The sequence below is a fragment of the Coptis chinensis genome, chromosome 3, assembly GCF_015680905.1.
Source record: "Coptis chinensis isolate HL-2020 chromosome 3, ASM1568090v1, whole genome shotgun sequence".
In the NCBI taxonomy this organism is placed as follows: domain Eukaryota; kingdom Viridiplantae; phylum Streptophyta; class Magnoliopsida; order Ranunculales; family Ranunculaceae; genus Coptis; species Coptis chinensis.
This window is the reverse complement of record NC_141458.1, coordinates 10,969,535-10,987,949: the sequence shown is the minus strand read 5'-3', so window position 1 is coordinate 10,987,949 and position 18,415 is coordinate 10,969,535. Positions and strand designations below refer to the sequence as shown.

Here is an 18,415-nt window from a genome sequence, read left to right as displayed (position 1 = left end):
TATTTTAAACTCGGACGTCACTCCAAGTTGACGCCCCTTTTTATATAAAACAAGTTATTGGCGTCACTTGGAAGTGATAAATTACCGAAAGTTTTAAAAAATAAAACTAGTTGGAAACGCGTGTGTGTATTGAAGTGGCGTCCGAAGTTTTAAGTTAAACTAGCGCTATTTTAAGTGGCGTCCGGGCTTTTTATTAACTAATAGCGAGGGGGGGTCGCTTAATTCTCCACCCTTTTTTTTTAATAATCTACACTATTATCCATCAAACCCGAACAGGGCAGTTTAAACCCCAAGGGAGAGAGTTTTTTCATATTTGAGGTGTAAAATTTCCCCTATTTATATAGAATCATTTAAATATAGGTTTATAACACCCCTCATTTTTTGATGCCCCACTAATATCATAAATAAATGGGAAGGATTATGATGATGACGTCACATAAGTACACAATTGTATTAAACTCCGAATCCCACGTTGATTGCCCAAAAACAACTAATGTATTATTGATATGGTAGTCCACGTTTTTACTTCATTTAATAGCACTAGATCGTAAATTTTACTTTCCTTAACAAGGTCCCAAAACCTCCATTGGCTTTTATTTGGGAAAATAAAATAAGAAAATATACAAGAACTTCGAAAAAAAACAATTGCATTCGTTTATTGGTTTTATAAATTTGTTGTCCATATGTCCACTATATATTGTAGATTAACGGCTACCAAATATGGGACCTTTAAATATTGGGGACGTGCCATCATCAACAAACTAGGATTAATTAATTGTTGGAGGAGCGGGAAACACAAACCCACTTGATGAGCATCATGAAATGTGTGTGTTCTTTTTTTACAGTTATTTTTATGGAAAAACTATTCCCACGGCCCTTACACACCGGAACATAAACACACCTTGTTGTTGTTTGTTTGTTTTTGTTTAATCATTGCATGTTGATTTAGTTATAATTAACATACTTGTGTGTGGTGCAAAAAATTGCATAAAATCCGATTAATCTATATAATAAAACAGTTTGGTTTTTTATGCTGTTATATCGAGCGGTTGGGGTGAAAGTAGTTTTGAGACGATCCTATGGTGATAAATCAGTTTCTTTTAAGAGTCCTGCTTGATATAAATCTTATCTAAGTTGATTCCATTGATATTAATCCTCATATATATATATATATTAAATTATATCTGATATCTATATAAATCTAATCTAAGTTGATTCCAATTAGAAAACTACAACTCAAAGATACGGATTGATCCAACGCTATATAAATCTAATCCAGATTGGCTGACATGTGGTAGAGTTTGTAAATTAGAATCAGTTTCTTTTAAGAGTCCTCCTTGATATAAATCTTATCTAAGTTGATTCCAATTAGAACTTGATATTAATCCACATAGATATATATATTATGATATTATCGAACCAACGCTATATAAATCTAATCCAGATTGGTGACATGTGGTAGAGTTTGTAAATTAGAATCAGTTTCTTTTAAGAGTCCTGCTTGATATCAATCTTATCTAAGTTGATTCCAATTAGAACTTGATATTAATCCACATAGATATATATATATTATGATATTATCGAAGGCTATATAAATCTTATCTACATAAATCTAATCCATATTACTACTATATAAGAGTCCTACTTACTCTAAACTAAACTAAAAATGAATAAATTATTATAAAGGATAAAAACAACGGTCGGTTTGAAAAGTCCTACTTAAACTAAAGATGAATAAACTATTATAAAGGATAAAAACAATTTTATCTTTATCTTTTAATACGTCTTGATTCCATTGATATTAATCCTTGATTCCATTGATATATATATATATATATATATATATATATATATAAATTATATATATATATAAATTATATCCGATATCTATATAAATCTAATCTAAGTTGATTCCAATTAGAAAACTACAACTCAAAGATACGGATTGATCCAACGCTATATAAATCTAATCCAGATTGGCTGACATGTGGTAGAGTTTGTAAGCAGTTACCTATTCAAGCATTCAACTTTGTACTAGCATATCAGCATATGCATGTTTTAATTTGTGTTTTATGACAGGGTAGATTTGATATGATTTGTAGTGGAAGGGACAAGATTGAAACCCCATAACAGGTACTTTTTCAACAATAGCTAATTTTTGTCTCCAAGCAAATAAGCCATATTTTTTAACGTGTGAATTATTCAACCAGATATTTCTGTAATTTAGGCTGAGGACCACATCATTTGAAAACTGGTGTATCCTTGAGTTTACGAACTGGTGGTGAAGATTAAGTTTTATGATGCTTTTAAAAGTGATGGTTATTATGATACTCTAGTTGTGGCTGGAAAGGACAATGAAGGAAGCTTTCAAGGTGCTTGCTCAAGAAAGAAGAAGGCTAATACGTCTGCATAAGCAAAATTACTAGATGTTGAGCCAGCAAGGGAATTTTCACACCAGAAACAATGGAGCAGTATTTTTTATGAAGGGGATGCCAAGCAAGTTATAGACGCATGTAGGGATGGAGTTGACAATGCACCATGGAGATGAAAACTAGTGCTTACAAATATATTTTGTTATAAATCTTTCTGTAATGAACTTTGTTTCTTTTAGACATACCCTTAGAGCATGTAACATGCTTGCTCAAAAACATTTGCTGCTTAGGCAGCCAAAAGTGGACCTGTAGAGTTATTTTTGTATTGTAATGACTTCTTAATTTTTTTGATAAATGAATGAATTTGATGCATATGTTTATATAACAAAGGTCATCTTAATCCAAAACAATCTAAGTAGCATACACCCTCCATAAGCACTCAATATTAATTTTGTAAACAATAGTTATTAGATTTTTGTGTTTCTTTTGCAGCTTTTAATTTAATTAATAAAAAAATAAATAACTTTATGACTCAATTTTGTAAATAATAGTTATTAGATTTTTGTGTTTCTTTTGCAGCTTTTAATTTAATTAATAAAAAAATAAATAACTTTATGACTCGAGTGGCGTAGCCACGGGTTAATTTCTAGTATATATACAAACAGAGAAAGAAAGTCATATGCAACTACTAATTTCATGAGTTCACGAATCATTGTCTTAAGATTTGAATGTATTCTAAGTAATGTTCACTCCACGAAAATCCAAATGCAATTGTTTAATTTGGAGTTGTAGTTAGTAATTCCAACTCGCAAAGCAGAATAAACAAAATTTGCCTTCACTAGATGCAATTTTTGAATTTAATTTTAAAAATGAATTGACTAAAATATTTCACACCGTCTAACAAGTTTTATTTATTTTTTGTAATAGATGCATAGCTTTTGAACGATGAGTTTTCTCCGACCCATTTTTATTTTCATTTTCACCTGTATCAGATTAGGTTGTAAGATGGATGCATGGCTTTAAAACCGAATTTTCGCCGTCTGTCCAATACGTATTCTTCCTCCACCCTTTTCGACCTCGAGTTGGCAATGTGTCAAATTAGGTTCGGCTAATAAATACAAAAGAATCTTTTTAGTAAACAAAATTAATGTGATTACAACTTTTTAAGATTATAAGTAGGGGCAATCAAATACTCAAATCACAAATATTTTATTTTCACACAACACACTATGAGAAAAAACAGTACAACAGAACCCACTACTACTCCGTTCTCCGTAAGTAAAAAAAAACAATTTTCTCTCTCTTTCTTTATTGCTTAGTGTCCTGAGTCCTGACCCTTTAGAGGGGTAGAACAGGTAAGTAAGTGTTTAACAGATTAACAATAACTCTTCATTACTTTTTTTTTCATTGTCAATCAGTCCTTATTACTTTATTAGTGGTAGATCTTTTAATCTTCTAAATATTGATTTTAGTATAAATATCTCTCGAAAAAAAAACATTTGATTTTTAGGGTGCCCTACTTGGGAAATTGATTTTTAGGGTCTCCCTCTAACATCATATATTAAAGTTGTTTCAATTGTTAAGATATGAATTTGATTTTCTGATATAATTATAGAAGAAGAAAAGACAAATCAGTAGAAAAAAGGAGGAAGAGTTGAGTTACTGAAAAAAAATTGACACGTGTAGAATAAATAGGGCAACAAGTAAGTTAATTTTTTTTCAGGTTTCATTTTCATTTTGGGAATGGCGCCAAATTTACTCACATTTTCCCGCCACTTGTGTTCTCTTTAAAACCCACCAAAAGCACTCAAAATCTCCAAACCTAAAAAGAAAAAAAAACTAATTTTTATTCTTAAATTTTTTTGTTGGGTTTTTTCTTCATCCACATTTCTTGATTCGTTTGAAATTTTGTAGAAAATGGGGTCAGCTGCTGTTTTGGCTTCGGATCCATCGACCAAGGAGAAACCGCAAGGTTCTGAAGATGGAAAAGGTTTGGGCTTTACTTTATTAATCTAATTTGAAGTGGGATTTGTTTTGATTCATCTGATTGGTTGTAGGTTGTAATGCATGCATGTTTAGATTGATAAATTGTGGTTGTTGGAGTACTTGCATGTGTTGATTGTAAGTTTGTTGTGAAAACAAATAGATCTGGGATAAAGATTTGATTTTTAGTAGGAATCTATGTTTTGATTGATATATGCTGTGGATAGAAATGTAGATTAAATGGTTCATTTTGAGGTTGTTCGTATGAATGCATGTTTGGATTGCTGTAAAAAGGAATTTAGGTTTTATAGAGTTTTGACAAAATTAGGTCTTGGGCTTGTTATTGGATTATAATTAGGGAGGTAGTTAAACAATGTCAGTGGTTTATATGGAAGAACGTTTGATTGGGGGATGTAATGTTTTATTAACGGCACATTTTATTTTTAGCAGTGTTGTCTGTTTGTTTTTCCAAGGGTTCGTGGAGAGGTGTTGACGTGTTGTCGCCATGTATTGTGTTTTTGGGAGATAAAATAATTAGGGAATTTGTCTGTTGTTGTTGTTTTTGTTTTTGTTTTTGTTTTTTTTTCTGTTAATTGTGAAATTTTTTGTTGGAATTTTAGTCTCTAATTTTTTTTTTTAGTTGCTGCACTTTAACAGTGCTGCTAATTTTCGTGTTCTTAAACTGATTTTAACGTTGATGGTTTTTTGGTCAGTTATATTTACTGCACACGATTGTTAATTGAATATAATAGAGTTATGCTAATTTGGTATTTCTGATAATCAATTTTTTTTTCGCTAATTACATTATCTTTTGGGATATGTTAGTCAAAAAATCTATGAACTAAATCAGAGTGCACCAAAGTAATTGGGGTTTGCCAAATGAATGTTGTAATAAATGTTCTTTTGAATTATGACGTTGTTAATATTAATATGTAATATGTAATATGTAATCCACGTACTTCGTAGTTGCAGTTTAATATAACAATGGAAGTGCATGTTATCGAAAGAATTTTTTCAATGTCTCAGACAGCTACACCAGCGTTGATACTGAAGGACATAAGAACACATAATTCCATTTGCACAGTAACAATTACTGTTGATGTTGCTGTTTTTCGTTTTTTCATTTTTTTTGTTCTGAAAAAAAATTGAATTTAATGTTTACTTTTGTAGTTGTATCCTCAATTATATCAAACTATGAATTTTCTCACTTGTTGAATGCTACTAAGAAACACATTTTAAGTAGTGTGGAGTTTTGTTATAGCTATTAAAGTAATGTTTGTGAAAACTAAAAGGTCCCTAGCTTCGGTTTTGCACAGGAGGGATTACTTGAAAGCGAGCCCAAGCGACCTAGGTGGAAAGCAATTACTTAACGATGCTTTATGTTTACGTTAATATATTGTAATATAATTATGTAGCCATTTTTGTTTTTCTCTTCTTTAATATTTTAAAAGATCTTTAGTCACTTTAAAGCATAGCTAGTAATTAGCGAATTATTCAATTTAATTATTCGTTGAATTAATAAGGTTTGGCTATAACAATAAACAATAATTTTTTCAATGTCTCAGAATTTTTGAATGATACATGGTTTAATTCCATTTGCACAGTAACAAATTGGTTGGGTTTTTCGTTTTTTATAATTTTTTTGTTTATTCGTGAATTATTCACGAATTATAAGGTTTGGCAATTAATAAAATGACATTTGTATTATTTTTTCATGAATAAAATTGTAAAAATAAAAATAAAAACGTTATATACTTATATATCAAAATTTTAAATGTAAAATATATAGCCGGTTTTAAAGAAATATATTACAGATATACCCGTTTAAAAACACGGAAAGTATTATTTTTTTACGTTAGCGTTTTATTGGACCTAATATTTAAAAGTATTATTGTTGAAAATTTGAATCTTAGGCTTAATTGACGTGCCGAACTTTTTTTATCCACGAAAAGACTTTAGCTATGCTTTAAAGACATCAAGCTATTGCTATAAGATCTTTAGGTATGTTAAAATGAATGAGGCATTTTGTGCATGGCTTTTAATGTTAAAAAGTCAATAATTTTGTGTATTTTTTGAGACTCGGTGGTTGCAACTTATGCTAAGGTATTTAGTTGATGTATAATAGTTTGTATATTTGCTAAGTAACATAGTTACAACTCTATGATATGCCACTTTCATAGTTATTTATTTGCAAGGCACTTTGTAAGTCTTGAGCCTAAGAAGTAGTTGTGTAACTAAAGAACAATAATTTTTTTTAAAGATGTTGTGTCCCAGTGTCTACTTAATAAGTTAATATAGGTTGCTGTGTTGAACACCGACACGTGTATCCGTCAATGTGACTGGTATATTTGTATTTGGTGGTTGCATGGTTGGTAATTCAATTTTTACATGCTTTTTCATTATATCTTAAATCTTATCCTGAATGTTCTGGTGGATTAGATGGTTCTAAAAAGCCATTTGATCTAATATTCTTATTATTGTTATTTTGATAAGTAACCCTGCTGTTATTATAAACTATTATTGTTGCTGGTGTTGTTGGTTTATTATTATTATTATTATTATTTTGTTACTATTATTATGATTAGCATTGTTATTATTATTGGTGTTGTTGTTTCTTTATCATACTTAAAGTTGTTAATTTCATTGTCTTGTGGCTTAGAGTGGTAAGTAGTTGCCTTGCTTCCTGCCTTAAGCATTTTTGCATTAATTACTTTGTGTTGCTTCTATGTCACCTGGGGCTGTAAATTTGGAGGTTATTGTTGACATACTGTCCCTCCAGATCAGTAGGTCATAGCTTGATGGACCAATTGCCCAAAAATCACAGCATTTGTTGGAAAGTCTTAATACCAATTCCGATGTATCACTTATTTGATTTGTGGTGTGTTGGTCCAAAGAAGTACATTAAATATTAGATTCCCTGGGTGGCATCATAAGAACTTTTTGAATGTCTTTCTTATCAGCATTTATCTTCATTTTGTTTCTCTGTTTACCATATCCCTTTAAATAGAGAAATGACATACCTGTTATGAAACAAGTAGGCTCATGAAATGCCAAATACTAGAAAAAGTAAACTATGTTGGAGGGTTAATGGAAATTTCTTGTTCATGTCATAAGAACTTGTCCCACCACATACTATTATTGAAAATAAATCTCATATTGAGATCATGGAAGATTAATGAATGTAAGGATTGTGACAACTCTAGTCTCTTGGGGCATGAAAGGGTCTCACATGTATGAATATACATATTTAAGTATTTATTAATTTCATCCAGCCGTATTTCCTCTTTGGGTTGGTCCGAAAACTCGGCTTGTGCTAGACATTGACGCACGTAACCTTGTATTGTTGCTAGTGGAAGATGCGCTAACTCTCCTATTACTTAGGTTTGATATATTTCCTTTGTATGAATTTTTTATTGGAATAATTATACTTTCCCACTTCTCCTAATGGCCCAACTAGTTCTAATTAACTCCACCATTGACCTTACTGAATCCTGAGTCTTTTTTCTATGGTGTAAAATAGTCATTCTCGAGAGGCTATTATTTGTTTTTGCTTTAGTTTCCTTAATCTTTTAGTTGCCTTTGGTTTTGTCTTTTTCCTCAATTGCATATAACCAATTCTTTAGGCGGAGTCTAAGTTCTTCAATTCTTCTTGTCCTTGTTAGACGATCCTTGGTTGATTGAACTGCGAGTGGACCTTCATTAACTAAAATGATCCAATTAAATGTCCACAATAATATATTTTTGATATTTTTCTGCATGGTTGTTAAGGATGTGTTGAAAGGAGATACCTCAATTGGGAGCATTGGTAATTTGCTCCCAAACTTTGTCTTACTACACCATAATTCGTTTAGTCACTAGACTCTAAATTTCATCTGTACAAGATTCTTTTTGCTTACTTGTTTTGATATGCTGTATAATCATTGATCAAGTTCTCCTTTTCTTTTTACTGTTAGTTTTCTTTTTGATATTTCCTAATTCTTGCACTTGTTTACCTTGTTTAGGAGAAAAACGCAAAGGCAGAGGTAGACCCAAGACTGTCCCGTCTGATGGTGAAAAAATGAATGTTGATGAGCAGGCGAAAACAAACTTGACAAAGAAGCAAAATGTCTCTGAAAATAATGTAGAGCCTGCTAACTCTCGGAAAAGGCCAAAACGAGCTGCTGCCTGTTCGGATTTTAAGGAGAAATCTGCTCGTATATGTGAGAAGTCTTCCATTATTGAAACACAAAAGGAACATGTGGTTCAGGAGGAGATAAGTGCCATACGGCTGACCTCTGGGCCTGATGATCCTCGAGCAAATAGAAGACTAACAGATTTTGTCTTTCATGATGTCGATGGAGTTCCACAACACTTTGAGATGTCAGAAATCAATGATCTGTTTATTTCTGGATTTGTATTGTCGTTTGATGAGAACTCCGAAAAAAAGAAGGAAAAGGGTGTTAGATGTGAAGGGTTTGGCCGGATAGAGGAATGGGCTATATCTGGTTATGAAGATGGGTCTCCTGTCATTTGGGTCTCCACTGATCTTGCAGACTATGACTGTGTTAAACCTGCAGCTAGTTACAAGAGGTATTATGATCTTTTCTTTCAGAAGGCTCGGGCAAGTGTTGAAGTTTTCAAAATGCTGACCAAAATTTCTGGAGCTAACCTTGATATGAGTCTTGATGAATTGCTTGCGGGGGTAGCCCGTTCAATGAGTGGAAGTAAGAGCTTTCTCGGTGGGATGTCTGCTAAGGACTTCGTTGTCTCGCAGGGTGAATTCATCTATAACCAACTAATAGGTTTGGAAGAGACGTCTTTGAAAAACAATCTGGCATTTGCTGATATACCTGTGCTTGTTGCCCTTCGAGATGAAAGTAGGAAGAGAGGGGAGTTCAAATTACCTGAAATGGTCTCATCAGATGGCAGCTTGAAGATCAAAGGAGATGCATTGGGTCAATCTTGTCCACCCACATGTGTGGTTGAGGAAGTAGAAGACAAGAAGTTGGCACAGTTATTACAAGAAGAGGAATATTGGAATTCAATGAAACAGAAGAAGAATAAGCGCCAGACTTCTGGCTCCAGCAAGTTCTACATTAAGATCAATGAAGATGAGATTGCAAATGACTATCCTCTACCAGCATATTACAAAAACACTCTTGAAGAGACAGATGAGTATATTGTCTTTGACAATGATATCGGCATATGCGATCCTGATGATCTTCCTCGAAGTATGCTTAACAACTGGGCACTCTATGATGCAGATTCTAGGCTAATTTCTTTGGAGCTCCTTCCAATGAGATCCTGTGATGATGTTGATGTGACAATATTTGGGTCTGGGACTATGACTGCTGATGATGGAAGTGGATTTTGTCTCGATGTTGATTCAGTTCAATCTTCTTCAGGTGTTTCAGGAATGCATGATACAGATGGTATTCCAATTTATCTGAGCGCAATAAAGGAGTGGGTGATTGAATTTGGATCATCGATGGTGTTTATATCAATTCGAACGGATATGGCCTGGTACTATGCTTCTATTTTGAAGTTAGAGTTATTTGAATTTGTTTTTTTTATGGTTCTTTAATTGTTTTGAGTATGGTTTACCACAAGTTATTTTTAACTATTTTGTGTAGAGTAAATTGTGATAGATTTTTTTAAAAATAATTTGTCAGGTATAGGCTTGGGAAGCCATCGAAGCAGTATGCTCGATGGTATGAACCAGTGCTAAAAACTGCAAGAATTGCAATAAGCATCATCACATTGCTAAAGGAACAGAGCCGAGTATCTCGGCTTTCTTTTGCCGACGTCATCAAGAGAGTGGCTGAGTTTGAGAAGGATCATCCTGGCTATATTTCTTCAAATCCAGCAGCAGCAGAGAGATATATAGTGGTCCATGGGCAGATAATTTTGCAACAATTTGCAGAATATCCTAACGAGACTATCAGGAAATGCGCTTTTGTAACTGGTCTTTCTGACAAAATGGAGGAAAGACACCACACTAAACTGGTAATGAAAAAGAAAGTTGTGCTCAAAAGTGAGGCAAACCTGAATCCTAGAGCATCAATGGCTCCTGTGGTGTCGAAAAGGAAGGTAATGCAGGCCACAACGACAAGGTTGATCAACAGAATCTGGGGGGATTATTATTCAAATTACTCTCCAGAAGAATCTAAAGAGAGTGATGTGAAGGAGGAGGAAGACGATGAGGAACAAGAGGACAATGAAGAGGAGGAAACCGACGAGAAGGTGGTCCTTGAAGAGCATACAAGTAAGTCTAATTCAGCCTCTAAAGTGGTTAGAACCAAGTCCAACCAAAAGGGAACCAGTTGGGAGGGAGAGCCAGTAGGCAAAACATGTTCTGGGGAGACTCTTTATAGAAAAGCAATTGTTCAAGGTGACGTGATTGCTGTTGGTGGTGCTGTGATGATGGAGCTCGAAGACTCAAATGACATGGCCCCCATCTACTTTGTAGATTATATGTTTGAAACATTAGATGGTCGAAAAATGGTTCATGCAATGGTGATGGAAAGAGGATCTCAGACTGTTTTGGGTAACACTGCCAACGAGAGGGAATTGTTTTTGACGAACGAGTGTATGGAATTTGAACTGGAAGATGTTAAGCAAACAGTGGTTGTGGATATACGTTTGTTGCCTTGGGGACACCAGCATAGGAAGAATAATGCCCTTGCTGATAAAATTGATAAGCAAAGAGCCGAAGAGAGGAAGCGGAAAGGATTGCCTACAGAATATTACTGTAAAAGTTTGTATTGGCCTGAAAAAGGTGCTTTCTTTGCTCTTCCAAAGAGCAGTCTAGGTATTGGAAATGGTTTTTGCTATGTTTGCAAAATAAAGGGAATAAAGGAGGAGAAGAAACTTTTTAGTGTGAATTCTTGTAAGACAGGTTTTATATACGAAGGAGAAGAGTACTCTGTCGATGACTTTGTCTATGTGAGCCCTATTCATTTTACAACAGTTGTAGAAGAACATGGGACTTTCAAATCTGGGAGAAATGTTGGGCTGAAGTCTTATGTTGTCTGTCAAGTGCTGGATATAGAAATTCCAAAGGCTTCTAAACAACCTACTCCAGAATCTACACAGGTCAAAGTCAGAAGATTTTTCAGGCCCGAGGATATTTCTTCTGAGAAAGCATATGCTTCTGATATCCGAGAAGTAAGAACTTTAAGAATTAGTTCACATACTTGCATTGTCTCTTAGTTTCAATAACGTTATACCTATTTATACTTCTACTTGTATATTTGCATGCTTTGTAACTGCATGCATCCCAAACCATTTTGAAATCTAGCTTTAGCTTCTACTTTATCGAGTAAATAAACACTTCTGTTTCTTCTTGACTACTATCTAAAGATTCTCCATTGGTGTTTAATCCCAGGTCTATTACAGTGAAGAAGTACTTACTCTGCCTGTGGAAACATTTGAAGGAAAGTGTGAAATAAGAAAGAAGCATGATCTTCCTTCTGTTATTGACCCTGTTATCTTTGACCATATATTCTTTTGTGAGCATCTATATGACCCTGTTAAAGGTTCCATAAAGCAGGTATTTGTCTGATGCTACCTCAAACTGACTCCTTATGTCCTGAGTTTGTTTTTTGTTAGGTAGACTCATTTTTAAATTTACTTTAGTATACTGAGTTTGAACTTACATATTTTATAGTTAAAGATTGAGTTTGAAGTATTTTTCTATGGACAGTTGCCAGGTAATGTCAAGTTAAGGTTTGCAACTGGGAAAACGGTACCTGATGCAGCATCTAGAAAGAAAAAGGGAAAGGGTATTGAAGGTGAAAGTGAAAGTGATGTTGTCGATAGTGACAGACAAGAGGTATCTGTGGACCGCTTGGCTACTTTAGACATTTTTGCTGGTTGTGGTGGCTTATCTGAGGGATTGGAAAAATCTGGTAACTTACTTTTGTCTTGTATTCCATTATCATCATTCAGATATAGAAAGTGTGTGCTTGAAAATGTCTCAGGTCAAGAAAATTGACCATTGCTGCTCTCAATACTTGCAGGGGTTTCATCTACCAAGTGGGCTATTGAGTATGAAGAACCTGCAGGAGAAGCTTTCAATCTCAATCATCCAGATGCTTTGATGTTTGTTGATAATTGCAATGTGATTCTGAGGTAAATGCTTTATCCATATGATAAGATACATCTGTTTTAGTTACGACTCGCTTCATTTATCTGTTGTGCTTACAAAGAAGTTTATACGCTATCAGTGTTCTTGAAATTTGATATGGTTCTATTATATCTCAAGTCCTCTTGTAATTAGCATTTTATCACCATTTGGTTTATTAATCAAATACAGGAACAAGGTTCCGAAGTGTTGTTTATGTTGGAGTGTTCATCTTATCCCTCTTCAATGTATTGTTTTACAGGGCTATAATGGAAAAATGTGGGGATACAGATGAATGTATCTGCACTTCTGAGGCTTCAGAGTTAGCTGCAAAACTTGGTGAGGAGAAAATCAACAACCTGCCAATGCCTGGCCTAGTGGATTTCATCAATGGAGGGCCTCCATGTCAGGTCTGTATAACCATTCACCATGACATCATTAAGCCATATTATTGCATGATTTGCATCTCATTGTCAAGTTTCTTTGCAGGGATTCTCTGGAATGAACAGGTTTAATCAAAGCACATGGAGTAAAGTTCAATGTGAGATGATCTTAGCATTCTTGTCCTTTGCTGACTACTTCCGTCCAAGATATTTCCTCCTAGAGAATGTAAGGACCTTTGTATCTTTCAACAAAGGACAGACGTTCCGTTTAACTCTGGCTTCCCTCCTTGAAATGGGTTATCAGGTAGTTTTTGGTCTGTTACACACAATTGTACTAACTAAACTATTGCTTACACACTGATCTGACTTGATTGTTTTTGAGTTTAGGTGAGATTTGGTGTACTTGATGCTGGAGCTTACGGTGTTTCTCAGTCCCGGAAACGGGCCTTCATATGGGCCGCCTCTCCGGAAGAGAATTTACCTGATTGGCCTGAGCCAATGCATGTCTTTGCTGGTCCAGAGCTGAGAATTGCATTGCCAGGAAATTCACAATATGCAGCTGTTCGAAGTACTGCTGGTGGAGCACCTTTTCGTGCAATAACTGTAAGGGATACAATTGGGGATCTTCCACCTGTTGGAAATGGGGCATCTAAGACCGAAATAGAGGTGACCTTTTACCCCACCCTTGGATTAATCAAAGTACTACTACACCCTCTGCTGACTCATTTTACGTTGTGTTATATCCTCTTAATTCTTTTCACAGTATGGAAATGAACCCATGTCATGGTTCCAAAAGCAAATTCGAGGAGACATGATGGTCTTGTCTGATCACATTTCAAAAGAAATGAATGAGTTGAATCTAAGGCGATGCCAACATATTCCGAAGCGTCCTGGTGCTGATTGGCATGATCTGCCGGATGAAAAGGTACTAATTTACTACACTGTCGTTTTTGGCAAAACAGAAATGCTATCATGCATGTACAATTCTGAACTTCTTTTATGCTCATCTTAACATGTTTGAGTTAAATGTTAAATGACTCTTTTGAAATGAAGGTTAAACTCTCTACGGGACAACTGGTGGCTTTGATACCATGGTGCTTACCGAACACAGCCAAGAGGCATAACCAGTGGAAGGGACTGTTTGGTAGGTTGGACTGGGAAGGAAACTTTCCGACTTCCATCACAGATCCTCAACCCATGGGTAAAGTGGGAATGTGTTTTCACCCTGACCAGGACAGGATCATTACAGTCCGTGAGTGCGCCCGGTCCCAGGTTAGTCGTCATTTTTTTTCTCCTAATCGGCTCCCTCTTAACACTAAGTATTCAAACGTGTCATGGCTCATGAGTAATTCATAGTTAATCGTAAACATGTTCAAGCAATGTGTTCTAAATCACTTTGAAAGCCTCTGTTCATAAAGTTTCCAAATGTAATTGTTTAAACTTTTATGTTTTTGCAGGGTTTCCGAGATTGCTATAAATTTTCTGGTAACATTCAAAGTAAGCATCGCCAGATTGGGAATGCTGTTCCTCCTCCTTTGGCATATGCACTGGGGAGGAAACTCAAGGAAGCCGTGGAAAGAAAAAGCAATCAGCATGAACTATGTTGAATACAGCCAACATTAAGGAACTGCGCCTGTGATGATTCACCGAAGTGGTGAACAAGTGAGAAGAAGCTAGGGATCTAAATGCTTGATGAAGTGGATTAAGCTGATTCTGGAGAGCATTCAGTTTTGTTTATTTGTATATCCAAGATTGCATTTTAAAAAAGGAAATCCCATGGATCAAATACTTTTGCCAGTACGCATGTCTGTATACTGATTGAACTAGAAATGCTTTCTTTACTTCATATAGTAATAGTAATATTACATATGTTGAATACCGTGTATCATTGGTTAAAAAAAAGGCCATATTTTAGGCAGTTAAACTACATGTATCAAGTAGTTACTTCTGCTGTTTAGCATCATCATAATATCCATAATTTAGTCTAGGAAGGGTTGGTTTTCATATAAAACCCGTTATGCAGCAGTTGGGCCAAGTCTGGAACTATTAGTATTGCCTGTGCCTTAATCACATATAAGACTAGGTGTTTACCGAGTGCTTGAGTTTTCGTGTATAACCTACATGACTTTCAAAATAATAACCTAGTAATGATGTATGTTTTGGAAAGATTGGTTTAGAAGCAACTTTTAGGTACTCTAGAGTCTAGACCTTAGTCACCGAGATTACCGGGCACGTTTTCAGATCAGAACAAAAGTTTAGAATGAGCTGGACTTCTGAAATGGATACGGGCATATGGCTTTGATTGATTCGGAGTCTTTCTTTAGGAATATACGGTGTTTCCCCGGTGAACACAATCACATTCATAATGTCTACGAATGCTGAAATAATGCAGCTTGAAAAGAAGCTATACACTTATTCCCTAATCCCTATTAGATGCGAACATACCTATATGCTTTACGTTGAAGTCTTCGTTTTCAGTTGTCATGGTTCAATATTTGTCGTACCAAGCTAAGAACTTAACATTCAACCTCAACTTCAAATCCTTAATCACTTCTCAACCCTTTCGGCGCCATGCATATTTGAAAAGGAACACATTACATATTCGTTAATGGGTGCTCACTTGATTTTCATTCTTCATAATTCGGTGGAGGCAAACTAAATTCAGTGGAAACTTTCCAATCTAGCCATGTGGAAACAACTTGGCTTCAGTGCCATAATTTGATTGTAAATCCTTGTAACTAGACATAGCTAGACGTACATCTTAAATTATATATATATTTGATAATTATTTCTTATTTATTAATATCAACAAGATTTACATTAGCATTGTTCTGCTCCATGCTATTTTCCAGCCATATTGGAGCTATACTTACCCTACATTGATTATCTATTACAGAAAGTCTATCCCTTTCCAAAACATCTTGTAAAAGGTGGAGGCATAGCAAGCCATTCCACAAAAGTAGGGATAAATTTACAAAGCAATCTGGTGTGCTACCTGATTACCGATCTATGCACCCATTTACAAGAAACAGTCCCAAAAGTGGACATAATAATTAATGCGTCATCTAATATTAACATAGAGGTCCAGTCTAAGTTAGATTTTTGCTGCTTTAGGTAGTCGATTGCAGCTTTAGACATTGGAACTGCCTACAGCCCTACACCATTCCAGCGCTTTGAGGAGTCCTTTGCATTCGGCTTGTTCTGCACTGCTAGTTCTATCTCCAACTGCTCCTGCACCAATAAAATAATCTTTTGAGTCTCTTAATACAAACGCAGTTGAATCTTAAATTAACATATGATCTTAGCGTTATCATCATAACTATATCACGTACCAATATTCACACACAATCAATATCAAGTACATAAATGGATCATGCAATAATGGATCATATCAAGTTATTTTATGTTATTATTTATTTTATTTTATCACCTTTGTCATCAACCAAATTGTTTAATCAAATCTTATCTATTCGGCAGCTTGGTGAGCAATACTTGGGTTATGGCCCGCGAGACCTTGAAGCGCCTGCGGCTACCACGACGCTCGACTTGCACTTTTGGTACGAAACAACTCGTCTCTCGCCGGGCGGTAAAGTGATACAGCGCGCCGGTGAAACAACAACAGCACAAAAAACCCAATCAAAGCCAGCCCAATTGCCCATCGACTTCGGCGCAAGGCGTACACATAAAATGGATGGGCCCTTTGGGCCCCCTGCCTACCCCCACTATTACCATTTTTTTTAAATTGAGCCCCGGCTCATGTTTTCACGCCCATAAAAAATTGAACTTATAAAATTTTTGTCTAATGTTGACTTTTTTGTGTGGGGTGGGTGAGGTGAGAAAAACTGTTTCTCATCCCATAATTTTTTTAATTCACCATCTATAATTTTTTAGTGGCTATGGTTAGAGGGTGTGTCGACCATGTCTCACTTTATGACCTGAAATCTGTCCTCCTACTCTTTTCTATTTTGTTAGATAGATCACCCATCTAACTATCCAAATAATCAGTTATCTTGAGTGTTGACTTGCAAGTAGGATGACATGAAGATAAGGGTAGTTAACACTTAAAAAATGTTTCAAATAAGGGAATATAGCATGAGTATGTTTGGCTTAATTTATGTTATAAAAGTAGGGTTAAGTATTACACCCCCACCCCTAGGGCTGTAAATGGGTTGGACCAGGCTCGAAACCCGATTGAATCTGAACCAATAAGATAGGAACTTAGATATTAAATATTATTATTGGGCCAGTTCTAGATATACTCTTGTCCGGTCCGATAATAGCCCAGTCCGAAAACTAAAGTAGTTTTGTTAGTTTTTTCAATTAAATACTAGTACATTTTCAACTATTAATATAGGTAAAAAATTTGAGGCTTGTTGGATTAGTGATGTAGTGCCATACATAAAATATAGGTTCGACTTGTTATACACAATTTCTCATTTTTTTTTTTTTTTTTTTTTTTGAGAAATCACAAAAAAGTTAACTATTTCCATATAATTTTATCATACCTAGGCCAGGCCCGAATCCGATCATGTTCAACAGGACCTAGGCCGGGCTTAGACCTTCTAAATGTGAATAGAATTGGGTTGGAACCTAGACATAGATAAGTCCTATTCAAATCCGGCCGTTTGACAGCCCTACCCACCCCTCACTAGATGTCAAATCCGGTCCTTGACCGTGTGTTTTTTTTTCCAAGTAGAGGACCCTAATTTCCTATCTAGGGGGTTTCTAATTGGCTCATCTCGGGTAGGGGTGTACTTAACCCATAAAAGTATACAGTTTAGAAAAACATTAGTGATGCAATAAGGGTTAAAACATCATCAAGTGGAGATAATCAGATTAATCTGCGCCAGACTATAGGGAGTAGGGATATAGGCTAAAATAGCAATAAAATAAGTTTCAATAATATCGACTTCAATCAAGGCCGGGCTCAGAGCTGTACATAGTTAGTTGGGCTATGAAGCGAATGTTTGGAGGGAAAGAGTCTACAGTTTCTATTCACAGACGAAGTTCTATTTTTTTTTTTTCATACTGTACCCCAATGAGATCGACCAATATCTTTCATTACTATGATGGTCCTTCCAAACAGGCATAAACTTATGTCAAAATGCATTCTATTATCACGAAGACTGTTACGGCGGTTGCAAAGCTTATTCAGGAGATTAAGTAAAGAATACACCTCTCAATTTGAATGGTAGTAATATATTGGTTCTTCCTGGTAAACACATGCATAATGTCTAAGATTTATTCTGAAGCAAAGTAGGATGAAAATGAAATTATACCTGACAAAGTGCTATAAGTATCGCTTGTGCACAGACCTAAATATTTGGTACATAAGTACGTAACCATCGTCATCAGTGAAGAACATAATTGCACGCTTTAAGAGTCTCATGCTTTAAATTATTGAAGTCAGCTCAGTGTTTGTACTAAATAGAACATTCAATGTCAAATCCTTAGTTGTCCACCCAGCTGTGTACTATATATATATAGAGAGAGAGAGGGAGGGGTTTAACACGTAAACAAATTCAAAATTATTAGGATATTTATAAAGTTTGGATTAGACTAATTTTTTGTAG

General features: G+C 35.1%; 1 protein-coding gene and 2 long non-coding RNA genes across 8 annotated transcripts; 2 read left to right on the top strand and 1 right to left on the bottom strand.

The window, feature by feature from the left end:
- Nucleotides 1-1,928: 1,928 nt before the first annotated feature.
- Nucleotides 1,929-2,761, top strand: LOC147507894 (uncharacterized). Of its 3 annotated transcripts, XR_015216260.1 has the most exons (3): nt 1,929-1,999; nt 2,080-2,133; nt 2,228-2,761. It is a non-coding gene; the product is annotated as an uncharacterized LOC147507894 (long non-coding RNA). The 3 variants fall into 3 exon arrangements; XR_015216258.1 differs by having other exon boundaries at nt 1,938-2,133; XR_015216259.1 differs by having other exon boundaries at nt 1,938-2,133; nt 2,211-2,761.
- Nucleotides 2,762-3,570: 809 nt separating this feature from the next.
- LOC147507893 (DNA (cytosine-5)-methyltransferase 1B-like) lies at nt 3,571-14,718 on the top strand. Of its 4 annotated transcripts, none has more exons than XM_086600553.1 (13): nt 3,571-3,646; nt 4,287-4,362; nt 8,357-9,857; nt 10,007-11,501; nt 11,722-11,886; nt 12,040-12,244; nt 12,356-12,467; nt 12,722-12,869; nt 12,949-13,146; nt 13,230-13,508; nt 13,606-13,767; nt 13,896-14,114; nt 14,300-14,718. In XM_086600553.1, exons 1-13 carry the CDS (start codon nt 3,602-3,604, stop codon nt 14,447-14,449), a joined length of 4,755 nt encoding a protein of 1,584 aa, XP_086456679.1. In that variant the 5' UTR covers nt 3,571-3,601; the 3' UTR covers nt 14,450-14,718. The 4 variants fall into 4 exon arrangements, with proteins under 4 accessions (XP_086456679.1, XP_086456680.1, XP_086456682.1 ...); XM_086600554.1 differs by having other exon boundaries at nt 3,590-3,727; XM_086600556.1 differs by lacking the exon at nt 3,571-3,646 and adding an exon at nt 3,784-3,810.
- Nucleotides 14,719-15,615: 897 nt separating this feature from the next.
- Nucleotides 15,616-18,277, bottom strand: LOC147507892 (uncharacterized). The gene is made up of 2 exons (XR_015216257.1): nt 18,122-18,277; nt 15,616-16,073 (listed from the first exon to the last, which is right to left on the bottom strand). It is a non-coding gene; the product is annotated as an uncharacterized LOC147507892 (long non-coding RNA).
- Nucleotides 18,278-18,415: the final 138 nt, after the last annotated feature.

What these genes read in the sequence shown, in the direction of transcription:
- LOC147507893 (XM_086600553.1), top strand. Translation starts at nt 3,602, where the DNA reads ATGAGAAAAAACAGTACAACAGAACCCACTACTACTCCGTTCTCC. An exon ending in AATTGCAATGTGATTCTGAG is followed by an intron (nt 12,468 to 12,721) that starts GTAAATGCTTTA and finishes ATTGTTTTACAG; the next exon opens with GGCTATAATGGAAAAATGTG. An exon ending in ATGGAGGGCCTCCATGTCAG is followed by an intron (nt 12,870 to 12,948) that starts GTCTGTATAACC and finishes GTTTCTTTGCAG; the next exon opens with GGATTCTCTGGAATGAACAG.